The sequence below is a fragment of the Squalius cephalus genome (assembly GCF_949319135.1).
Source record: "Squalius cephalus genome assembly, chromosome: 19".
Classification (NCBI taxonomy): Eukaryota; Metazoa; Chordata; class Actinopteri; order Cypriniformes; family Leuciscidae; genus Squalius; species Squalius cephalus.
Window position 1 is genome coordinate 35,412,280 of NC_137140.1, and position 22,680 is coordinate 35,434,959.

The window sequence follows — 22,680 nt, forward strand, 5'->3', positions numbered from 1 at the left end:
CGCTTTTCTCCAGAGCGGCTATATATATAAATGAACTAAATTAATAATGTTTTTACAACAAAAATGAACCATCACTGAACTTACTTAGCTGGACTATGATGCTATTTTCTTTTTTGTTGCATTATTTTCCTGTTATCTCTGTAAAGCTGCTTTGAAACACTCTGTATTTTTCATTTAAAAGTTGAATTTCTTGCCCAAGGTTTATAACAACCCTTTTAGAGTTTCCAGTAATAAGAAAAAAGACGCGGTCTCAACTGTGTCCGGTGGGATTATCGTGTTGGTCAGCCCTCACCTGTGCCCAGGCCCCGGTCCTCCACTGGGACGGGCAGGCGCTGGTGTTACAGGCTCTCCGGCTCTCGGGACGCTCCTCGCTGCAGTATTTGGTGTGTACGGGTCTGTGTGTGCCGTTCAGGAGCGGCTGCATGCACTGGACCACACGAGACTGATATCCCAGCTTCCCACAGGACTTACTGCACGGGCCCCACTCCTCCAGCACCCACCTGCACACACACACACACACACACCTCAGGCACGTTTCACTCGCGTCTCGGATGATTCTGCGAGCGGGTCGGGACTCGGGACTCACGTCGGCTGGCTGCAGCTGTTGGTGTTGCAGCGTTTACGGATGGGTTTGGGTTTTTTACTGATGTCGCAGAAGTTCCTGTGAACCAAACGCCCGTCGCTCTTCCTCCGACAGCCGTACTTGGTGAACTGGACCCCTGAGGAACACACAAGGGTCGCATTAGCACTGTTTAAAATGTTTTTTGGGGGGAAAAGTCTCTTCTGCTGCACTAAAGCTTCACTACAAATATAGTAAAATAGTGACATATTATTATAATGTAAAACAGCTGTTTTCTATGGAAGCTTGTTTCCGCCACAGAATAAAACATTTTAAAAGATAATTGCGACACAATTCTGACTTTTTTCTCACAATTGGGAGTTATGAAGTCAGAATTGTGAGATATAAACATGCAATTCTGAGGAAAAAAGTCAGTATTTTCTTCCTTGGAATTTGGATTTTTTTTATATCTCACAATTGCGACTTTATATCACGCAATTCTGACTTTATATCTCCAAATTGTGTGTTATAAAGTCAGTATTGCAAGATATAAACATGCAATTCTGAGATAAAAAGTCAGAAATGCGAGATGTAAATTCGCAATTGTGAGAAAAAAAGTCGCAATTATGTTTTAAAATGTTTTATTCAGTGGCGGAAACAAGATTCCATAGAAAACAGTGAAATATTATTGCAATGTAAAACATCTGTTTTCTATGTGTATATATAGTAAAGTGTAATTTATTCCTGTGATCAAAGACCAGTCTTCAGTGTCACATGATCCTTCAGAAATCACTCTAATATGATGATTTGATGCTCAAGAAACATTTATGATTATTATCAATGTTGAAAACAGTTGTGTAGCTTCATATTTGTGTGTAAACTGTGATACATTTTAATTTTCAGGATTTTTTGATGAATAGAAAGTTCAAAAGAACAGCATGTATTTGAAATAGAATTTTTTTTTTAAGTCTTTACTTTTGAGTAATTTAATGCGTCCTTGATGAATATGAATGAATGAATTTTTTGTGGAAGCGTACACACTCTGTCAGTTTAAATATGGACGTAACACATCTCTTTAGCCTAGCAGAAGATAATTCTTTCTTTTTTAATTATTCCAAACTTGCATCAATGTCACTTTTATTTATATAGCATTATTAAAACAACACATGTTGACCAATGTACTTTACATCATCTCAGTAAAAAAAATATATAAACATAAAAGGCTAAAAGTTTTTGAAATGTTCAGTGCGTGTGTGTGTGTGAGGCAAAAGGACACAAGCTCTTGAAGCTCCGCCCCCTGTGCGGGAGCAGCAGCTCATTTGCATTTAAAGGGACAGACACAAAACTGTGTGTTTTTGCTCAACCTCAAAAAGTGACAATTTTAACATGCTATATAAAAATATCTGTGGGGTATTTTGAGCTAAAACTTCACACACACACTCTGGGGACATCAGAGACTTATTTTACACCTTGTGAAAAGGGCATTATACCACCCCTTTAATCATTGCACACTGTCTCGCTCACCTCCACCGCAGGGTTTTGAGCACTGAGACCAGCTCTTCAGCGCCCACTCGTACGTGTCCAGCTCGGCCAGAAGCACGTTGTTGTTGGTGATCACCGGTAGCAGATCTTCATGAATGATGTACTTGTAGCTCAGACTGATCTTGGTGTCCTCGGCCTGCGGGACGATCTGCTCAGAGCGACAAACTCAACTCAACACCGTCACATCAACTCAGTCCACCGGGGGTGTGTTTCCCGTACACTGACGTAACTCGCTGCATTGAATTGATTCTCCTTATGAGGATCAATTCAATGACGTAAGTCCAAAACCACTGGAATTTGAGGACGACGCGACCAGCAGAAGCTAAAGTGAAATGTATTAATTGAGTTAAGATATGTTTTTTTCTATTCTGAACATCTATACTATTTCTTGTTGTGTCAGGAGTGCAATAACAGTGTTTATTCATTCAGCTCGTCTTCAGATAAAAATCTTTACTTGCTTGCTAATACTAAAGGGACTATCCCCACAAGCCTAAACTGTCTTCTTTTTAAAATCATCTTTCACAAATTTAAGAGAGTGATGATTTTTATGAAAATCAGGAATGAAGAGTATAAATGTGATGAAGTGATTTAAATTTGCTGTATTATAGTTATCAATTAATGATAAAAAGAGGGGAATTGTGGAAGAAATTGTATCTTTGTATCTAAAAAAACTTATTCTAATATGGAATTGTATTGGAATTGGAAATGTTTGTCTCTTATTCAGTGATATAATTTTGTTTTCCGCCACACTACGGTAGTTTGATGCATTGTTGAAGAAATCAACTAGCGAGTCTCGACTGTTTCCTGAAACCATATTGTCGCAAATTGGTCGTTCAACCACGTTGGTTTATGACGTCACGCACGTGTTGGAGTAATAATGAATCAGTTTGAGATCGAATTAACGCTAGATGTTTTGCTATGAATTACAGACATGCATCTGAGGAATATTTCTCATTTTTCTCAGTTATTTTGCTTTATTTCCAGATTCAATCATAGACTCGTTCTTACACACTAGAGCTCGTTCACACATGCACACTCTTCAAGAACGACACAAACTAAAAGACGTAAATGACATTTGTATGTATTCTAAATAAAAGACACAGGTTATACTGAATGTCATCTTATTTTGCTCAAGATCAGGATTTATTGAGTCCACATATCATGAAAACAAGAAACTCTTCTTCTAACCGCAGGAGATCTGTCGCTCCAGACACACAACTCTGCGATGCTGTTTGCGAATGTTCGTTGGAACCAGTGTTGGGTTTAACTAATTACTAAGTAATTAGTTACTGTAATTGAATTACTTTTCCTTCAAAAACGTAAAGTAAGGGAGTACTCTTAATTTTTCTGTCATTTAATTACAGTTACTTCTGATATAATTGAGCTTAATACTGTGTACAGACCAATCCGATCTCACGTCGATTCGTATGCATTTTATGAGTATGATTTGCATTTGTAAAATACGAATGAAATGCCATGAGATCGGACTGGTATAAACCAGACTGGAGTTAAGAACCACTGGGATAAACTAGAACAATTCTATATAAAACAATAGTGGGTTTAACATCGAAATGTATTGTCTGATGTTAAGAAGTATGTTTATTACGTAACCTTCTCTCTTTAAGTTGTTTGGTCAGTTTAAGCATAATTCATGCCATTTTATGTTATTTATTTGAAAGAGTTAAAACAGTTTCATGTCCATCCTTGTATTATTCAGCTGGTTGAGGTTGATATGGGGTTTAGAAAGTAATTAGTAATAAGTAGGCTTAATTAAATACTTTTTCGAGAGATTAATTAGTACAGTAATCTAATTACACTGTTGACGAGGTAATTAGTTACAGTGACGCATTGCTGCCACATACATATTATTTTTCCACTCAATTATGTCGTAATAACGAGATGTTATGTGGTTAAAACAACATTTTTTCTCGTAATAACGAGATCTTGTGTCGTTATAACAACATCTTTTCTTATAATAACGAGATGTTTTGTGGTTAAAACGACATATTTTTCTCGTAATAACGAGATGTTATGGGGTTAAAACGACATATTTTCTCGTAATAACAAGATCTTGTGCCGTTATAACAACATCTTTTCTCATAACGAGATGTTATGCCATTAAAACGACATTTTCTTGTAATAACGAGATCTTGTGTCGTTATAACAACATCTTTTCTTGTAATAACAAGATGTTATGTGGTTAAAACGACATATTTTTTTCATAATAATGAGATGTTATGTCGTTTTAACGACATCTTTTCTCGCAATAAACGTTAAAACGACATTTTTCTTTTAATAACGAGATGTTATGCCGTTAAAACGACATTTTTCTCTTAATAACGAGATGTTATGCCGTTAAAATGACATATTTTCTCGTAATAACGAGATCTTGTCGTTATAACATATTTTCTCGTAATAACGAGATCTTATGTCGTTTTAACAACATCTTTTCTCGTAATAACGAGATGTTATGCCGTTAAAATGACATATTTTCTCGTAATAACGAGATCTTGTGTCGTTATAACATCTTTTCTCGTAATAACGAGATGTTATGTGGTTAAAATGACATATTTTCTCGTAATAACGAGATCTTGTGTCGTTATAACAACATCTTTTCTTGTAATAACGAGATGTTATGCCATTAAAACGACATTTTTCTCTTAATAACGAGATGTTATGCCATTAAAACAACATATTTTCTCGTAATAACGAGATCTTATGTCGTTATAACAACATCTTTTCTCGTAATAACGACTAATTTTCTAGGCCTTATAAGGACATGCGTAGTCATGTACAAAATATACATAACATCTCGTTATTACGACATAATTGAGTGGAAAAATAATATGCATGTGGCACCAATGCATCACCGTAATAAATAACTAGTAATTAATTACTTTTTTCGAGTAACTTACCCAACACTGGTTGGAACGATGGTTTCGGGAAACTCTGCTGATAACGACGGGACTTGCGACTGTGCTTTTGGGAAACACACCCCTGATTACAAGCGCTACGCCTCAGTCTCTTACCAGAACCACGATGGGTTCGTTCAGCGGCCCGACGGTCTTCAGCGACTCTTTCCCGCTCGACAGAGAGTATTCCCACTCCAGCCCGTTCTCGATGAAGGTCTTGGACTCGGATTCTTCTCCTTTGGCGTTTAGGATGAAACTGCCTGTGACCTGATTTTTAACGGCTGAGGAAGACAAGCGTGGACAGAAGAGAAAGGAATATTATGGGGTCAATACAACTTAAGCTCAAATCATTTTAACTCTGTTTGAAAGGAGAAGACAGACTGAAGATAACCGATAGTGTGCAGTGACAAAAACTAAACTGAAGGATGCGACATTATAACATATATTTAACTTATATTTTACATGTTTATTTCAATTTTGTGTAAAATATCTTAGTATACTATTACAGTTTTTATTAATATCTTGAATTGGTTTTTATTTTTATAATTTCAGTTTTCATTTTTTTCCACTTAATTTAAGTTTAAATTTTATTTTATTTCAGTTTTACTAACTCTATTACTCCAGTTTACTTCAATTTCTAATTTATTTAGTTTAAGTTTTTATTACAATAGTTATACTTTATTTTTATTTATTTCAGTTGTATTTCAATTCATAAAAAACATTTTTAATATTTTTTTATAAACTCATTTTATTCCAGTTATGTGCCAAAAAAACATTAAAAATTTTTTCTTATTTTTTAAAAGTTTTTCTTATAACATTGATACTTTATTTGACATTTTTTTCAGTTGTATTTTAATTCACAATTTGTTTTTTATATTTTGTAATAAACTCATTTTATTCCAGTTATTTGCCAAAAAAACATTTAATTTCTTTTATTTAGTTTAAGTTTTTCATGCAATGTTTATTTCAGCTAATGAAAATGTTTTTTTAATAGTTTTAGTTTTAGTTAACAACCACACTATAAATAGTAGAATGGTAGTATGCTATTCTGAACATCAACCCATGTGCAACTTGTTTGATTGCAGTACAATAAAACTCTTTGTACTTCACGTTAAAACACTTCATATTTTCTCTCAGATTCTCAACTTGAGCTCAGGGTCGTAAAAAAAAAACCAGACAGAAAGAAAACAAAACCTTTAGAAAAACTGCTGAGGCTAAGCTGTCAGGGAATTTAAAATGGCACAAGGCATGATGGGAAGGCAGTAATTGGTCTCAATAGGATGCATGACTAGCCCTGGGTTTGTGCCACAGGAGAAAAGCATTGATTTCCACTGAAAGATCACAGGCACAAACTCACCAATTACGTGAGGCGACGTCTCATTCTCCTCGATCACAATGTGCCGAGCGCCAGCAGGAATATCAAACATCTTCAGCAAGCCTAAAGATCAGGACACAACACAACAGATCAACCTCACGGAGAAAACCTCCAACTCATAAAACATCATTCACTACATTTTGCATAAAGCAAATTAAGGATATTTTAGCACTAAAGATATTTTCATAATCATTTCAAATTCTCATCACCATGATGCAAAATAATAATCTAATTGTCATTATTCAGATGATTAAGGAGAGAAATATGATTTAGACTTGAGATTCATCCAGATATGAAAATATTGGTAAAACTTTACAATAAGGTTTCATTGGTTAACATTAGTTACTAGCAATGAAAAGCACGTCTAAACCATCTTAGATATTGTGCATTTCAATATTTATGAATACATTATTGAAATCAAACGTTGTATCTGTTAATATTTAATGTACCTGAGCTGACATGAACTAACGATGAGCAATTTTGTTATTAAATAACATTAACAAAGATTAATAAATACTGTAGGGCCCTATGATTTCCGCGATGTGGAAAACGTGGAAGGAAATAAAATGTCATAAAAATGTAATTGTCTGTATGATGCAGAATGTCATAAATAAATCAAAAGCAAGTCAGTAGACTTAAATCAAATCGAGATATGGACTAATGTCTGTGAATATTAAGCCACAAAAAGATCATTTTAAGTCTGGTTTAACTTGAAGAAATTGTGACAGAAATATATTACTGTTGTACAGTCGAATGTAAGTCTTAATGTAGTAGAAGTAATAATAATACAAATTATTAAAACTTTATTTTATAAGGAATAATCACACAATTTTTCTTCCTTGTTTTCATTTTAACAGTAAACCTCTGTTGTGCAGCACTTTGTTTGCCAAAAATGAAAGGGTTTCATTTTCATTTGATTAAAAGATAAATTAAAATACACAGAATTTCCAAAAAAAAAAAAAAAAAAAAAATTCATAGGGCCATATTCTTGTAAAACATTTTTTTTTGTGGATAAATTAACTTGTTTTTATGAATTAAATTAATTAGACATGCTTTTGTTTAATAAAAATGTAATTAAACCATTAAAATGGAACCGACAAAAACAAACAGAAAACATTGAATTTGGTCAAAAAATAAAGGAATTTAAGGAAAAAAATTAAATGTATTTCATAGGGCCCTACAATTGTTTGTAAATTGCTGTTAAAGTGCACAAGTTTCATAATTGCAAAAAATTAGACTTGCTTTTGGATTAATAACATTTAATTTAACCATTAAAACGGAGTCCAGATTTTTTTTTTTTTTACAAAAAAACAAGAAACATTTAAATGGGAAAACTGGAATTAGGAAAAAAATAAAACAGAATTTGGGAAGAAATCAAATGGATTTCATATGGCCCTAATATTGTATGAAATGAACTGCTCATTAATAGTTGATGTTAGTATCTTATCGTAAACTGTGCTCGTCTGTGTGAGTTTGTACCTGTCTTCTTCGGGGTTTTGGTGAGTGTGAGTTTGACGGTGCGACAGTGTGAGTTATCTCCCTCACACACGCCACATTTATCCTCCTGTTTGTACGATCCCACTTCCTTATCGCAGCCGACATTCTGTGAGAGAGAGAGAGAGAGAGAGAGAGAGAGAGAGAGAGAGAGAGAGAGAGAGAGAGAGAGAGAAAAGATGTCAGAATTGCGAGATATAAACTCACAATTGCGAGAAAAAAGTCAGAATGGTCAGATTATGTTCACAATTCTGACTTTATATCTTGCAATTCTGAGATAAAAAGTCACAATTATCTTTTTAAATGTTTTATTCTGTGGTGGAAACAAGCTTCCATATAATATAGACATAATAGAATTTGATAAACAACAAACAGAGATGCACACAAAAGCTCTTATTTTAAACAATAATCATAAATGTTTCTTGATCATCAAATCATCATATTAGAGTGATTTCTGAAGGATCATGTGACACTGAAGACTGGAGTAATGATGCTAAACATTCAGCTTTGATCACAGGAATAAGTTACACTTTACTATATATTAAAATAGAAAATAGTTATTTTGAGTTGTAAAAATATTTCACAATAATGAATTTACCATATTTTTAGTGTGCATAACAGACTTTCAAAAACGTACCTATCCCAAACTTTTATTTAACTTGCATTTATATATCATTCAGGATTATTGATCACTATTTTGTGTGTGTGTACGCGTGTGTGTGTGTGTGTGTGTGTGATACGATCCTCACCAGACACTCTCCTCGAGCGCAGACGCTGAACGGGTCGGAGTAACTGCAGCGTGTCCCATCATGCATCACCTGGTTCATGAAGACGACTTCACCCGTCTCTTTAGAGCGACAGCTCAACTCACACTTATGAGCCTCTGAAACACACACACACACACACAGCCATGACACATCAACACCTCCCCATAATACCACTGTGTTAAAGGCAGAAGATCTGACCCTGGATCACGTCACCAGTCTCGAGTCGCACGGGTTTATCTGTGGCAATAGTCAACAATACATTGTACGGGTCAAAATTATACATTTTTCTTTTATGCCGAAAATCATGAGGATATTCAGTAAAGATCATGTTCCATGAGGAGATTTTGTACATTTCCAACTGTAAATATATAAAACATGTATTTCTGTGAGTTAATGCAGCACAATCGCCAACATAAATGTAGAACTTTAAAGGAGATTTTCTCAATGTTTAGATTTTTTTGCATCCTCAGATTTACAATAGCTGTATCTCGACCAAATATTGCCCTATCCTAACAAAACATACTAATAATGTGGCTGGTTTTGTGGTTCACGGTCACAAATATCAAAAGACTGGTCTCTTTAGACTTGCATCACAGTGTCCAGATGAGCTCAAAGCTGCAGATATGAACTCAAAGACATGAGATCCTTCAAAGGGTCTCTGTGTCTCTGTAAATAAAAGTGTCTGGTGAATGACTACCTACTTACTTACACGCTCATGAAATGCAGATGAGAGATGAACAAAAGAGAGAAGAGCGTCTCAAGGTGAGACGTGACTCACACCGGCTCACAGATATAATATGCTGGAGTGATGGATCAGTAAATGTGGATGTTTACAGTGTTTTTTTCCTCATGTCTTCCTCACAGTCTCTTTATTTTCTCGATCCGGTTTCTGGCAGGAACGCTGTGTTCCCGCGTCCCACTCATATCTGCGGTCACTTCAGCCGTTTTAGGGTCACAGCGAGTCCTGAGCTTTTTCTTAATACACGAACCGGCCAACAAAAGTGGAGGAAAAAAGTCCCAGGTATTTAAAAAGGAGGGTTTTTTTGTGTTACTTACCGTTTTTAACATATCGCTCAAAAGTTTGGAGTCTGTAAGATTTTATATGATTTATTTGATCAAAAATAATTCTATTTCTATTTAAATCAATGTAAATCAGCTGTTTTCTATGTGAATATTTAGTAAAGTGTAATTTATTCCTGTGATTAAATCTGAATGATCCTTCAGAAATCATTCTAATATGCTGATATGGTTCATATTTTTGTGGAAACTGTGACAAATTGGATTTTTCAGGATTCTTTGATGACTAGAAAGTTAAAAAGAACAGCATTTATTTGAAATAGAATCTTTTGTAAAATTATAAATGTCTTTATTGTCACTTTTGATCAATTTAATGTATCCTTGCTGAATAAAAGAATATATATATATTTTTTTAAATCATACTGACCCCAAACTTATCAATGGTAGTGTATTTTATAATATTCAGTTCAAATATCCAGACAGCTACCGTATATAAATACAAATCAAATGGTTCAAAACCAAGAAACACATTTTATGTTTTTATACTGTATGGTGTCACAATTATGTTTAGTTAGTTTCGTTTTCATGGACTTTTAGTTTGTATTCATCTGTTGCCTGTTTCCTTTGTTCAGTTTCCCGCCACTCATCAGTTTCCATGGACACTCATTAATTATCACAGCTGTTTATCATTGTCTCATTACCACTGTGTATTTAAGCTCCTCTGTGTGCTCACTTCAGTTGTCCGGTATTGTTGGTGTATTGCGTGCTACATGCTACATGCACTTTGAATTTAAATAAAAGGACTTATGTCTGATCTTCTCTGCCTTTCGTCTTCCTCATCGGACTGACAACGTTACATATAGTTAGAATGTTTTATTTTTTACAAATGCTCCAGAACAGGGGTTTTCCTAAACTGGGGTTTGTTTGATGAAAAGCTAATAATTAATTAAAATGTAAATCAAAATAGAACTCTAACTAAAGAAAGACTTATATTTTATATTTTTACCTGCACATGCAAATGTGTTGTTTAAGGATCAAAATATCAATTTAAACGATGAAATTGTTTATAAGAATTATTTGAAATAATTTAATTATTTCAAGAAAATATTCTATGTCAAAAGGGTTCAGCTGACAAAAGTGTTTAAGAAAATCGATTCCAGGATTCAGATGTTAATATGTAGAAGTGAGCCGTGTTCCTCTCACCATCAGGGTGTTCGTACGGCAGCCATGTGTGTTTGAGGTTATTGTGGTATTTGTTGCTGCGCTGGACACACTGCTGCGCTCTGAAGTCCTCGTACGGGCCGGGACAGTCCTCGCTGTTACACACCTGATAATCGAAGGTTGAGCCGGGGCAATCTCGACCTCCATACGCAGGACTGTGGAGACAGAGACCGGAGTCAGGAGAGATGCGTCAGATCCTCAGAGGCGTCTCTAGCCAAGTTTCCATTACAGATTTGCGCAAAACTTTTGCGATACTAACTAAATAAACTATCGCGAAATAACAGCGTTTCCATTAATCAATGTAATGCGACTAAAACGTCATTTCTTCCTCTCGTGATAAGTCATATCATATTATAGAAACAGATGTTGGTACTATCATAACCACGCAGTTTTATTTTTAATGGAAGGAGACGTAGTCGTGTTATTATGGAAGCTTGTTTCCGCCACAGAATAAAACATTTTAAAAGATAATTGCGACTTTACATCTCGCAATTCTGACTTTATTTCTCATAATTGCGAGAAATAAAGTCAGAATTGCATGAAATAAAGTCGCAATTGCGTCAGAAAATTGCGACTTTATATCACGCAATTCTGACTTTATAATACACAATTGGGAGATATAAAGTCAGAATTGCATGATATAAAGTCGCAATTGCGTGTTATAAAGTCAGAATTGTGATATATAATCGATTCTGAGGTTAAAAAAAAGTTTTTTTTTTCCTTAGAATTGGACTTTATATCTCACAATAGTGAGTTTATATCTCACAATCCTGAGAAAAGATGTCAGAATTGCGAGATATAAACTCGCAATTATGTGTTATAAAGTCAGAATTGCGTGATATAAAGTTGCAATTGCGAGAAAAAAGTCTGAATTCTGACTTTATAAGACGCAATTGCGACTTTATTTCACGCAATTCTGACTTTATATCACGCAATTGTGAGAAATAAAGTCAGAATTGCGAGATGTAAACTCGCAATTGTGAGATAAAAAGTCGCAATTATCTTTTAAAATGTTTTATTCTGTGGCGGAAACAAGCTTCCATATGTTATCCAAGCATTAATAACAAGGAAAGCTTCTGCGTGTGAGCGGCTGCGTATGTTTCTGTGTGTTTCTCCCTCAGATCTGCTTTCAGCTCTTGATCGTGGCATTTCTTAGTGGTTTACAATCCAGTATTTCTGTAATTCTGTTGTCTTTTATGAGTTCAATAAAGAGCTTCTGTCCAAACACACCGCGTCATCTACGTCAGGTGACTGTAAATGCGCAAAAACTGTTTCCATTGCAAGTTATGCGAAATAATCCTTTTTCGAACTGCCTCATGCGAGCGTAAAAACTGTTTTGCGATATATGGGAGTTTTTGCAAAATTGTTTCCATTGGGTGTATTTCAATTTCAATTTGCGCAGTTTGAAGGGTAATGGAAACGCGGCTACTGGCTCACGGTTGGGTTTGTGAAACGCACACAGGGTTGTTGCACTGACGGTTACGGGAACGAACTCCTCCTCCACAGGTTCGGGAACACGAGCCGAACTTTCCCCAGGAGCTCCAGCCTCCGTCGTGACCGTAGGGCTGATGGGACGACCTCCAGATGCAGTGGCCTTTAAAACACCACTGCAACACACACAGTCACTAGCATCACTAACACACACCTTTACCAGACGCCAACATTGTGTCCTAAACCAAGAGCACGAAAACCTCCTGCATCATGCCTGCTTATTATTCTAATTCTATATATGAATTGACACTTGGAATATATACGACACACGTCACAAAGGATCGTTCTGTGATACTTTTGTGTCTTTTTTAAAAAGCTTGATGCTGGTCGCTGTTCACTGCTATTATATATACAAGCGCAAAAGGGCAAAAGGCATTAGTACAACACCAGGGTGGGTAAATGATGACTTAATGTTTGTTTCAAAATCTGTCCCTTCAAATAGATTAAATATTGGTCAATATTGTTTTATTAATAGATTAAATATTGGTCAATATTGTTTTATTAACAGATTAAATATTGGTCAATATTGTTTTATTAACAGATTAAATATTGGTCAATATTGTTCTTTTAAGAGATTAAATATTGGTCAATACTATTTTATTAAGAGATTAAACATTGGTCAATATTGTTCTATTAAGAGATTAAACATTGGTCAATATTGTTCAATTAAGGGATTAAATATTGGTCAATACTAGTTTATTAACAGAATAAATATAGCTTAATACTGTTTCATTAAGAGATTAAATATTGGCCAGTTTTGTTCTAATAAGAGATTGAAATATTGGTCAATATTGCTCTATAAAGAGATCAAATATTAGTCAATACTGTTCTATTAAGAGAAAACATATTGTTCAATATTGCTCTATTAAGAGATTAAATATTGGTTAATATTATTTTAATAAGAGATAAAATATTGGTCAATATTGTTCAATTAAGAGATTTAAATATTGGTTAATATTATTTTAATAAGAGATAAAATATTGGTCAATTTTGTTTTATCAACAGATTAAATATCGGACAGCCTTGTTCTGTATTAATGAAAACATGATGACTGTCTGATGCCCGGGCTCACGCTCGCCTGAGAGTTCAAAAGCGTTTAAGGGATTATGATTATGATCAGTTTTGTTCTAAGCGTGAGTGAACAAGTCCAGAAAGCATCAGTGAAGATATGATCGGTAGTTTGAAGTAAAAAATAGGCGCTTGTCAAAGACAAGTTAATGCAGGTTGAACATTTCCTCCAAAGCAAGGTCAGTTTGTTCTTCAGCCAACTGAATATGTAATCATATTATAATGCTGTGTGAGAAATGTGATATTGAAGCGTTCGGTCTGACCTTTCCCGGCGCACACTCGGTCCCGTCGACCGGCGGACCCTTCTTAGTCTTACAGAAGTACTGGTTATCAGGATGACTGCACCACAACTGCTTACACGGGTCATACGTGCGGAACTGGAGGACGAGAAAGACACATTTACTGTACATTCAGCAGACACCTTCGTCCAAAGCCACTTACAAATGAAGACTAAAGCAAGCGAGTCATCGTGAAGAGACACAAGAAGTGCTCAAAACACACAGTTCAGGCATTACTCAGAGTAGCATGACCAGACAAGGGAGGATTAAAGGAAAAGGAAAGATTTATTTATTTATTTTTTAAGAGGTAAAGCTCACGGAAGAAATTTTTTGTTGCATGCATGTCAATTTTCAGAGATGAGTTTTGAGTTTTCACATATTTCATCACAACGCAATAACGTGCAGGAGCACAATAAACAAATCAAGCCTCTTGAACTCGAGTCTGCATTGACAGAATCGGATCGAATAGATACTCACGGCGGTGCACATCTTATAACCCACACCGAAATCGAAGCGGCACTGCTCATCCATGGAGTAGTTTATCCCGGGAAGCTCCGTGAGTTTGGGCCATTTCAGCTCGAACGGATCATCCAGAAGACAGTCGTACGAGCTGAAAGACATACAGCAGGGTTGTGGACGCTTTTATCAATGCATTGCTGAAAAATGCTGATCAACTTCATCAAAACATACAAATCCTGCCCGATTCACTGTCATCCCGTATTACTCTCTTCTGTTGGACGCAAACCATACGCTGCAGGATGATTTAATGAGACTGTTGAGCTCCAACACATGACAAAAGAGCATCATAAAAGCATCATATATGAGGAGTGCAATGTATTCTTCTCCAGTCATGTGATGCTTTGTGACTGATATGACTTTTATGATCATATATGATGCATTTGTGTCTTCAGAGTCAAAAAGAGCGCTCTGGGAATATGTAAAACATCATCTTTGGTGTTAGTAAGAAGATTACGATTGCTGATGATTAATTGTCATAAATAATTGCAATTAACAATTTAATTCTATTATGTTCATGTCACTTACAGTATTCATTTTCACAGCATTAAATTAAATCATATGGGCCTATTTTATTATAATTTTTAAATGCATATTATATATATATATATATATATATATATATATATATATATATATATATATAAAAATGCATTTAAAAATTATAATAAAATAGGCCCATATGATTTACTTTAATGCTGTTTAAATGCATTTTAATATATATATTTTAAAATGCATTTAAAAATCATAATAAAATAGGCCCATATGATTTACTTTAATGCTGTGAAAATTTATAATACTTACATAATTCATTATTTATAATACAATATAATACATTCTTTCAAAAGGAGGAAAAGTAGACACGATATTGTACATTTGATGCCATTTTTAAGTGCTTAAATTTCCTTGATTTGGATGTCAAAATGTGATTGAAATTTAAACTGCACAATTATTGCGGTTATCGCAAATAATTGCGATTAGATCTAATAACCCTAATAATGATCTAATAAAGTGTGTAAATGTTGACAGCGTCATATTTAAAGACTGTCACGCGTATACGCTGTAAGAGTAAAAAGCAGGAATAACAGGAGCCTTTAATGAGAATTAACAAAGCATCTACACATAAACAAACAGAACTGTGAAAACTAAGGCCATATATATATATATACAGGGATCTAGTCAACATAACATAGAACAGGTGTGTAAACCAAGCAACCAAGGCAACTAACAATGCCTGAAAACACAGGCAAACCCAAACTAAAACACAATGAAAACAAACATATTCATCTATTTCTTCACGTCTGGAGAGATTAAGTCTGCATGCAATTTCATCAGCATCATCTCCAGAACCCCGACTGCAGAAATGAGGATGAGACTCTTACTGTATGTATCGGTTGAGCTCCTGTTTGCTGCAGCGGGACCAGTGGTATCTGTGAAACGCGGCCTGGACCAGTGGAGCCATGATGCTGCCCATACTGGTCTCGTCTGAGCACCGGTTCCCCTGGCCGTCGTGCTCCATTCCCAGCCTGAAACATTCAGCACAACCAGCACAACCATCACAACACTGTTCAGTCTGATCAAGCAGAATCTCCTGGAAGATTCGTTCCAATGAATCGACTCAGTGATTCTTTCCTGTTCGGAACTTCCAGCGCAGCTTTTTAAATCTTTACACTATTGAAATGCTGCTGTTCATTACTACGTTTATTTAGTATAAATGTACTGTATGTGATCAAATCGAATGTTGTCAGATAAATTACACTAGTTTGGGGTCGGTAAGAATGATTAATGTTCTGCATTGATTTGATCAAAAATACAGTAAAAACTGTGGAATATTATTACAATAAAGTGTGAATATATAGTAAAGTGTAATTTATTCCTGTGATCAAAGCTGAATGTTCAGCATCATTACTCCAGTCTTCAGTGTCACATGATCCTTCACAAATCACTCTAATATGATGATTTGATGCTCGAGAAACATTTGTGATTATTATCAATGTTGAAAACCGTGGAAACTGTGGCACATTTTGTTTTTCAGGATACTCTGATGAATGGAAAGTTCAAAAGAACAGTATTTATTTGAAATATAATCTTTTGTAACATTAAAAAAATGTCTTTACAGATCAATTCAATGCATCCTTGCTGATTAAAAGTATTAATAGTTTAATAAGGTATCTTAATGACCCAAACTTTTGAATGGTAGTGTATATATATTCTAATAGTTACTCTCTTATATCGCTTCAAAGATCAAAATGGTCTTACTTTCTTAATTTATGTTCCCAGTCTTAATATAAGAGAAAAAAATTGAATAACCTTTCATCAAAATTTAACACCGTTTCAAAAAAGTCATTTGATGCCAACAATCCCTCTTAATTTTTAACCATAAGTCATATAGAGACACTTTTCACCATCCAGTCGATTCATTATGAATAAAACATCCCACCTAGTCCAGTCATTTTAAGCCAAAATGGGGGTCAACCTTGAGCAAATTGCAACAGAAGCAAACTCAACTGATTTTATATCCTCAATATGTCCTGAGTAAGGAAAAAAAAAAGCCCAGAAGAATCCCATTAGGGGAAAGTTTCGAAAAAGACCCAAATATAGCCTATTCATACACCTATTCATTCTTTATATGAATATAACCAGCCTTAAAACTCTTTTATCCCGACTAGAATATTCTGTGGGCATCCAGGGAACTGTCCTCAGTTGGTTTAAATCATATCTAACAAATAGAAGTTTCTCTATTAAACTAAGATACTGCTCTGAAATCTCTTTTTGCATGCCTAGAAGAAGTAAAAATGTGGTTTTCTCAAAATGTCTTATTTCTGAATGAATCCAAAACCGAGGTTATAGTCTTTGGCCCCCATGACAACTTTAATAGCAGTAACATTGATCTGGATCACCTCTCTCCAACTTCATCTTGCATTAAAAACTTAGGTGTTTTCTGGGATCAGAACTTAAAATTTGAAAAACAAATTAATGCGGTGATTAGTTCTTGTTTTAACCAGTTACGTCTTCTCTTTAAGATCAGATCCTCTCTTTCTGAGAAAACCTTAGAGATTGCTGTCCATGCGCTCATTACATCGCGGATGGATTATTGCAACTCCCTCTACTATGGCATACCCAAACACTCTATTGCTCGTCTCCAATTAGTACAGAATGCTGCTGCAAAGTTTCTCAAAAGAAAACGCAAATTTGATCATGTTTCACCTATTTTAAAATCGCTGCATTGGCTACCAGTGCATTTTAGAATTGAATTTAAAATTCTTCTCTTTGTTTTTAAATCCGTAAATAATCTGGCACCGAGCTATTTGTCCGAGCTTCTCTGTCCACATAATCCCACACGAAACCTGAGGTCTGGTGATCAGAAACTTTTGTCTGTCCCCAGATCACGGTTAAAGAATAGAGGAGACAGAGCCTTTGCGATTGCTGGCCCTAGCCTTCCGGTTTACATCAGAGCGGCTCAATCTCTAACAGTTTTTAAATCCTCTCTTAAAACCTACTTTTTTTCTTTAGCTTTTAATATATTGTGAGCTTTTGTCATGAATGTGTGGTTATGTTTTGTATCTTGTGTATTGTTCAGCACTTTGGTCAGCCCTGTTTGCTGTTTTTAAATGTGCTATATAAATAAATACAAACTTGAAACTTGAAACTTTATTAATTATTATTGCAGAGATGGGGTTTGGGGCTTGGTCCGTGGGACTGTTTCTGGGGATTCACTTTTTATTTTACCTACCTTTTGTCTTCTGCATTCTCATTGTCTCCTGTTCTTGCCTCAGACTCATCCCCCAGAAACAGTCAGACCCAGCCCCAAACCCAATCTCTTAAAAATTAATAAAGGCTGTTTTAAAGTACTTCTTCCTGCCTCTATGTACTAATGCTCATGGGTAGCCTAAATGGGTTCATTCAGACCTTAACATTTAGTCTTTTACTGTTATATGTCAACAAGATTCAACAAGACATTTTCTCCTGGCTAATGGCTAGACCCAATGTTTAGATCTGTTGTGGTATTTATGCAAATTAGCACATCTGTAATTAGATTATGCACCGTTTGTCCATGTTAACAAACAATTTCAAAAAACTTATAATACATTTTTTCTTTGTCTTGATGTAAGTAATCAACTCAGTAATTTTCATGGTGATATCTAAAGGTTAAAATTTTTACCCTATTCATGTGAGAAAAATAATGAATATGAATGGGCTATATTTGGGTCTTTTTCTAAACTTTCCCCTAATGGGATTTTTCAGGGCTTTTTTTCCCTTAATTAGGACATATTGAGGATACAAAATCAGTTGAGTTTGCTTCTGTTGCAATTTGTTCAAACTTTTTTCATAAAATGACTGGACTAACCTGAATAAATCTAAAAAGTCTCGACCTCAGTATCGTGATTCAATCAGAAGCGTGTCCGACCGTGGAAGTAAAAGGCTTGGCAAACAGTGTTTCTGTTGGCTTGATAAAGTGCAGTGTTAAAGCAGAAAACATCCAGCTATTTCAGACCGTTCTGTCTGGATTCTGCGGACATCATCAGTTATGATGTGAAACGAGAGCGTTCGGCAGGTCATGTGACCTCTGTCAGTGTTTATAGAGACACAACAAACATTACATCTACAGTGTTAAGTGATGATTCATCGTGAGAAAACCGATGATTCACATCTATTTTCCAACCGCACTGCAAAAACTGATTTTATTACTCAGGATTTTTGTCTTGTTTTCCAGGACATATCAGGCATTACTGGACATGCAAAGTCATTGAGTCTTGTTTTCTGAAAAATGTATCAAAATGAAATGAGTTTGTGCTTTTAAACAAGAACAAATATCTGTCAGTGGGGTCAGAAAAATAACCTTGGTTTCCCTTTGAATAGTTTTTTTTGTTTTTGAATGCATAAACTACCCTCAATCTGATGGTTGCTTCCATTAAACTAGACTCGCTCTCTTAAACAAATTTGCTTCTCAAGTAAATGCATTTTGATTTAAGAATGTTTAGATATTTATTCTGGAAAACAAGACAAAAATGGGATAGAAAAGCACATTTTTGAAACATCTGACCTGAAAACATCTCGCAAAGTGGCAAAAGCATCAAGTCTTCCTCATGTCCTACAGGAGGCGCTATTGAGCAGCCCTAATGTTCATACGCATGAGCTGTAATTATGATGTGCATCCAAATCATTTATTCACGCTGAGCTGTTTTAATTTCTCATGCACATTAGACACGTAATAGATGCTTTATGTATTTATCATTCTCATGCATGCTTCATAAACTGGCTGAATGAGCAGCTTCTTCCTAGCCGCGCTTCATTGCCATGTTTCATAAACTGCAGACAAAATGCATGCAAACTAATTAGTGCAGGCAACATTTTATAATTACAAAATGATTGTCGAATGACTGGCCTCCAACTCACAGATTCTCCAGCTAATCACAACACAGTTCATCTCGTAACATGAGCAGTGTAAAACAGACTGCAATTACTGGAAATACATATATATTCCTGTTGCATAAAGTCCAAACGTGATGTCCAGCCAAGAGAAACGGACATCTTCAGCCAATATTATTAAAAACACTGAAAAGAGTATATTGCGTAGGTGTGCTTATTTGTGATAATAATGCAATGAAACATGCCAGAATGTGCGAACATCTTTGTCCAGGCTGTCAGTCAAAGAAATCATGAACACAAGAGAGAACCAACGGAATATTAATAACTGATTCTGTTGAAGTCAATGTTTGATTTTTCCAGTCCGCTTCTTGTTTTTCTATGCATTTTTTTGTAAAATAAATAAAACCGTTTGCCTTTTTTTTGCCAAAATTTGCAAAAAAAATTTTGCTACTCTTTGCATTTTTTTGCAAATAATTTTGTAAGATAATTACTCTAACCAAGTTTAGTGTTTTGTTCTTCCCTCATGTTTAAAATCTATTTAAAATATAGGCTTGGTTTCACAGACAGGGTTTAGATTAATCCAGGATTAGGACATTTAAGAAGCTTTTATAAACGTGCCGTAGAGAAAAACACACATTACTGGTGTGAATCTCGAGACGCTTTCAGTTAAAACTGCTCAAACATGCATGTTAGTCCGGGACTAGATTAAGCCTCGTCTGTGAAACCAGGGAATCAATAATCTCCCTCATCATGGAAGTTGTCGGCTGATCCCTCCGGACATCACGTTTGTCCACTGCAGGATATATTGGTTGAGTCGAGTGTAAACTCACACGTGTCCGGTCTCGTGCGCCACCACGAACGCCGAGGAGAATCCGTCTTCGTGGTTCAGCGTGCAGCTTCGCAGCGGGTGACACATGCCCGTAACCGGGGCGTAACCTGGGACACACATCAAAGAGGAACCGGGATCAACTGGAATGCGGGACATTCCAGAACTCAGATCAGTTTCAATAGGAACGTCAAAGATTCCTTGTGTTCAAAGAGCCGCTGGGTCACAGTCAAATCAGACACACACGTGAACTTCTCTGATCCTGCCTTCATCTAAGAGCACTTCTGGACTGAAAATGTGATTACTCAAGAAAGAAACAGTTTTCGCATTAGGAATCGTATTTGAAAGCTTCTCTAAAAGGAGTCATAGTGCCTTCAAAGTTCACTTCTTTTGCACTCAGAAACAAGGCAATCCCAGAATGCACTGGGACAAAAAGTTGAGCAATGTTGATTGTAATTACACACGGACTGCAAAGCTGCATAATTTGATCAAAAATACTGTATTTTTTTATTTAAAACATCTGTTTTCTATGTGAATATATAGTAAAGTGTAATTTATTCCTGTGATGAATGTTCAGCATCATTACTCCAGTCTTCAGTGTCACATGATCCTTCAGAAATCAGTATAATATGAGGATTTGATGCTCAAGAAACATTTAGGATTGTTGAAAACAGTTCATATTTTTGTGGAAACCAGTCATAATTCAACTGACAATTTTGTATTCTTTCTCATTTTCATGCATGTTGGGCACATAATAGACGCTTTATGTATTTGATCGTTTTCATGCTTCATAAACCGGCTGAATGAGTTCTTCTTCCCCACAGCGCTTTATCACTGTCCTTCATAAAGAGCAAGTCAAAATGCATGCAAACTAATTTGCAACATGGATGATTTACAATTAAGGCCAATACAAATCTCCTTGTTGAATGACATGCAATGCATTTGAAATAGAATCTTTTGTAAGATTATAAACGTCTTCACTGTCACTTTTGGTCAACTAAATGCTGAATAAAAGTATGAATTTCTTACAGACCCTGAACTTGTATTTCATTCATCCTTATAAAATATAACTAATAATCTATTTAAAAACTCAATATTAGTATGCACTATGTATAGTTATACTTCTGTTGTTGTTTTAAAGCAAAGCTGCATATATATAAAAACTCCTCAAACATTGTGACGTTTCTATGAGAGTAAATCAGAAGTTGAAGACTAGTTTTGAATATTAACACTTGAAGCGCGCAAGCAACCCGAAAAGCCTAACCGATGGATCCCACAAAGACACAGAAACGCCACATGAAGCCCGACACAGACAGAGAAGACACTCGATCAGGAGATGTGCAGCGCCAGAGCTTTAGTTAGCGAGTCTCAGGTTAAACTCTTCTGAACGAGATGATCATGCTACTGAAATCACCGGACAGTCTTTGGCATGCAGGTGAAAAGCAGAAGATGCAGATTATGAGAAGCTTATGAAGCCGCTGGTGTTTGAAAGCATCAGTGATAACGAGGCTGATGGTTTGATGATCACATGTCTAACACTAGTGAGATTCCCATTATAGAGCGCTGAGGATTATTGGATTTTTTACATAACCAAACAACACATATTTCTTTAGCCAGCCGGAGGGTTGCATGAGAGACAAGCACTGCTAGCCCAGCGTTCATCTGTCCTCACGTATAGCATTGCCCTGGAGAAGCTTAGCGTTGTTAATGCTGTAATCACGGCGTATTAGATGACATTAAATCAGGACATCGTGACGATATTAAAGCTCTTCACACTGAATATAGCACTGCTTTTACAACATCTAATATATTACTGCCATAAACTTAACATAAAAACATAAATCTGAACCATTAGAGCAAGTTAGGAAGACAAGACACGTTAATATATATATACTGTATATATATATTTTTTTTAGGTTTCATGCAAACTGAAGTGTGGGATGCATTTGTCTTTTTTTTTTAGTTTGGGGGAAATAAAAAGCTAAATACAAAAATTATTTAATGTACTTTATATATTAAACACACATTAATAATACATAAATTATCATTATTGTTAACTTTTGTTCCCAGACAAAAGCCAAACTTTAGACCCTACTGTTAAATTTAACCAATTTTGTTGTTTTTCTTTATTTTTATAATTTGATGTTTCATAAAAAATTATTTTAATATATTATCTATTAATCTATTCATTTTAATATATATATATATATATTTAGAAAATAATTCAGCAATTTAATTTATTGC

General features: G+C 35.3%; 1 protein-coding gene across 3 annotated transcripts in view; it reads right to left on the reverse strand.

The window, feature by feature from the left end:
- The window catches only part of adamts14 (ADAM metallopeptidase with thrombospondin type 1 motif, 14), an 87,888-nt gene that overhangs the window by 8,489 nt on the left and 56,719 nt on the right, over positions 1-22,680 (reverse strand). For all 3 annotated transcript variants that reach the window (XR_013819176.1, XM_079851172.1, XM_079851171.1), the window contains exons 7-19: positions 20,441-20,546; positions 15,623-15,766; positions 14,202-14,334; positions 13,710-13,823; positions 12,346-12,494; positions 10,870-11,042; positions 8,632-8,765; positions 7,868-7,991; positions 6,371-6,451; positions 5,131-5,294; positions 2,084-2,249; positions 587-719; positions 293-500 (exon numbers count right to left, since the gene is read on the reverse strand). Coding sequence is in view for 2 of the 3 variants with exons in the window: in XM_079851172.1 (XP_079707298.1) it covers positions 293-500; positions 587-719; positions 2,084-2,249; positions 5,131-5,294; positions 6,371-6,451; positions 7,868-7,991; positions 8,632-8,765; positions 10,870-11,042; positions 12,346-12,494; positions 13,710-13,823; positions 14,202-14,334; positions 15,623-15,766; positions 20,441-20,546 (1,829 nt within the window). In the remaining variant the exon portion in view is untranslated. The remainder of the gene's footprint in view (positions 1-292; positions 501-586; positions 720-2,083; positions 2,250-5,130; positions 5,295-6,370; positions 6,452-7,867; positions 7,992-8,631; positions 8,766-10,869; positions 11,043-12,345; positions 12,495-13,709; positions 13,824-14,201; positions 14,335-15,622; positions 15,767-20,440; positions 20,547-22,680) is intronic.